Here is a 3,280-nt window from a genome sequence, read left to right as displayed (position 1 = left end):
GGTTCCGATGTCTCCGGAAGGTTCCGCTCATTTCTACAAGTTGGAAGAGGACATTACATGCTCCGTGTGTCTCCAGGAGCTGACCGATCCGGTCTCCATCACCTGCGGTCATACCTTCTGTAGAGGCTGTATAACCCAATACTGGGACACCCCGGGGCTCTTCTGTCACCGCTGCCCTGAGTGCAGGAAAATATGCCCCAAGAACCAGCTCATACCCGTCTACAGGCTGCAGAACATGGTGACCAAGGTCCAGCTGGCAGTCAAGGAGGAGCAGGCCAGACAGGTGAGACAATGCAATATTCTTCTATATAGGATCTGGGTGTAGCAGAGAGGACAAGGTTCCTATCAGGATGGACTTGCTGCATTTTTATCCTTGCTTGACTGCTGAGTAGAGTATAAAGAAATGGATGGGGGAGTTTGGGGGGGAGGAACGTGACTGGCCGCACAGAGTCCTGACCTCAACCCCATAGAACACCTTTGGGATGAATTAGAGCGGAGACTGCGAGCCCCTCCCCCCAACATCAGTACCTGACCTCACAAATGCTCCAACATTCCCATAGAACACCTTTGGGATGAATTAGAGCGGAGACTGCATGCCCGGCCTTCTCCTCCAACATCAGTACCTGACCTCAGAAAGTGTTCCTGTGCACCTCTCCCGATGAAGTGGAATGTTTTGTGTCACACAACGTGTTGATGGTGTTATACTTCACCAATAACTTCTGACCTTGGGAATAGAACACTTCAAAGTCTTCTATCATTGTGTACCGGGATCTTAATACTCCGCAGTACAACACCATCTGGAATACCCCGATGAGCACCAAGCTTGGCCATCCATCATATCTCTATGGAGACGGACATATTGTCCACAAGCACTTAACAGGCTGACTGAACCCTGGATGGGTTTCTCCTAACCGCTCAGCACTAGGTGCAGTATATGTATCAACTTCCTACCAGTTCTTTTGAAAAACCTTCTGATAATAATGATGAAATCTCTCCGGTGACATATAATTCCGGCCCTTGCTGTTATGGGGTGACAGCCATCTCACCATGGAGCTCCTGCGCTGTCACCCTGTCGCATGCTTTCCAAGTGGAGACAACAAGTGACCATGATGACCGTTGTGCAGGCCTGGTCCACTGTGGTCACTGTCATAAAGAACAATGATGTGCAGCCAACTCTCTAGTGAGTACATGTAGACAGGAAGAGGTTGGAGGAGATCGGCAGCACTGAGATGGGATGTGGGGAGAAAGGTGACAACTGTATTTTATTTTTTTTAAAAGACGGGTGTTTATTATAAAGTGCACAGAGAAAACTAAGCGTCATCCAGTTGGGGTTTAGGCCTTCTTGAAGATTTAACACGTGGTGTGTCAGTTTGACTTCTGAGGGGATTGAGACTCCCCACCTAAGTAGTCTTGGTGCTCAAGTAAAAAAAGGAAGGGCCATATGAAGCGCCATATGACCAGTGACTTTTCTTTCTGATTAGATTCCACCTTCAGCCCTTCAGTTGGTGTTTTCGGATAGTGATGGGAGGCTGCAGCTGGATGAGTCTGTACTACAGAGATGTTTCTTGGACAGTGAGCTGTCAGAGTACCCCCTGAGCCTTATCTGTGTGATCGGGGAGAGGAGGAGAGGAAAGTCCACCCTACTGAATTATATACTGAGAGCCCTTCACTGCCTGGTGAGTAAATCCCTCCATATTCTATCCTAAGGGCCCTTCGCTGCCTGGTGAGTGAATCCCTCCATATCCTATCCTGAGGGCCCTTCACTGCCTGGTGAGTGAACCCCTCCATATCATATCCTGAGGGCCCTTCACTGCCTCTTGAGTAAACCCCTCCATATTATATCCTGAGGGCCCTTCACTGCCTGGTGAGTAAACCCCTCCATATCATATCCTGAGGGCCCTTCACTGCCTGGTGAGTAAACCCCTCCATATCATATCCTGAGGGCCCTTCGCTGCCTGGTGAGTAAACCCCTCCATATCATATCCTGAGAGCCCTTCACTGCCTGGCGAGTAAACCCCTCCATATCATAGCCTGAGGGCCCTTCACTGCCTGGTGAGTGAACCCCTCCATAGACTATCCTGAGAGCCCTTCGCTGCCTGGTTAGTGAACCCCTCCATAGACTATCCTGAGAGCCCTTTGCTGCCTGGTTAGTGAACCCCTCCATAGACTATCCTGAGAGCCCTTTGCTGCCTGGTGAGTGAACCCCTCCATATCATATCCTGAGGGCCCTTCGCTGCCTGGTGAGTGAACCCATTCATATCATATCCTGAGGGCCCTTCACTGCCTGGTGAGTGAACCCCTCCATATCATATCCTGAGGGCCCTTCACTGCCTGGTGAGTGAACCCCTCCATATCATCCCTCCATATCATAGCCTGAGGCCCTTCACTTCCTGGGGAGTAAACCCCTCCATATCATATCCTGAGGGCCCTTCACTCCCTGCTGAGTAAACCCCTCCATATCATAGCCTGAGAGCCCTTCACTGCCTGGTGAGTAAACCCCTCCATATCATAGCCTGAGGGCCCTTCACTCCCTGCTGAGTAAACCCCTCCATATCATATCCTGAGGGCCCTTCACTCCCTGCTGAGTAAACCCCTCCATATCATATCCTGAGGGCCCTTCACTGCCTGGTGAGTAAACCCCTCCATATCATATCCTGAGGGCCCTTCACTGCCTGGTGAGTACACCCCTCCACATCCTATCATGGGTGTAACACTTCCAGGTCTTGTCCCTTCCCCAGAGAATGTTTAACTTTCTAGTTTTCCACTTTCCAGGTCCAGAGCTTTATATCTTCCAGGAGTTCAGTTTTCACCTTTTGCATGAAGCTGGTTTATAAAACCTACTTTTTATGTTGAACTGGTGATTTTTCTTTTGTAGGAGATATGCCAGCCGGCCAGTCTGGGGCAGGAGGATGAGCCCCTCACAGGATTCGAATGGAAAAGTGGTGCTGATGGCGTAACAAAGGGAATCTGGATCTGGAGCAAACCATTCATCCTGGAGAAGGACGGGGAGAAGGTTTGATGGAAGCTTTTTGCTATTAACATATAAGCTGATATCTTATTTGATACAGAGATGTACAGATTAATAGGGAATAAGCCTTCTTCTGCCACATTCCCTTCTAAAGAGGATCCTTCAATGTTTCAGGTGCAACACATTGACTACTAGAGCTGAGCAACTAGATCACAACAAATGTGGATCCAAACTACAGAAATGGATCATCTCGGGTGCACCGTCAATCCATCTGTGGCTGTGATCTATCAGTATCTGTATTGCTTGCCTGCA

At 49.4% G+C, this 3,280-nt stretch overlaps 1 protein-coding gene across 1 annotated transcript in view; it reads left to right on the top strand.

Moving 5' to 3' along the window:
* LOC108801037 (RING finger protein 112-like) overlaps positions 1–3,280 on the top strand; it is a 16,965-nt gene continuing 13,685 nt past the window's right edge. Inside the window, exons 1-3 of the mRNA XM_018573001.1 lie at positions 1–283; positions 1,482–1,676; positions 2,876–3,013. Coding sequence (XP_018428503.1) covers positions 8–283; positions 1,482–1,676; positions 2,876–3,013 — 609 coding nt within the window. The 5' untranslated portion in view covers positions 1–7. The remainder of the gene's footprint in view (positions 284–1,481; positions 1,677–2,875; positions 3,014–3,280) is intronic.

The sequence above is a fragment of the Nanorana parkeri genome, unplaced genomic scaffold (assembly GCF_000935625.1).
Source record: "Nanorana parkeri isolate BGI_ZX_2015 unplaced genomic scaffold, ASM93562v1 scaffold2202, whole genome shotgun sequence".
Classification (NCBI taxonomy): domain Eukaryota; kingdom Metazoa; phylum Chordata; class Amphibia; order Anura; family Dicroglossidae; genus Nanorana; species Nanorana parkeri.
Note: the sequence above shows the minus strand (reverse complement) of the source record. Positions and strands in the feature narration are given on the sequence as shown.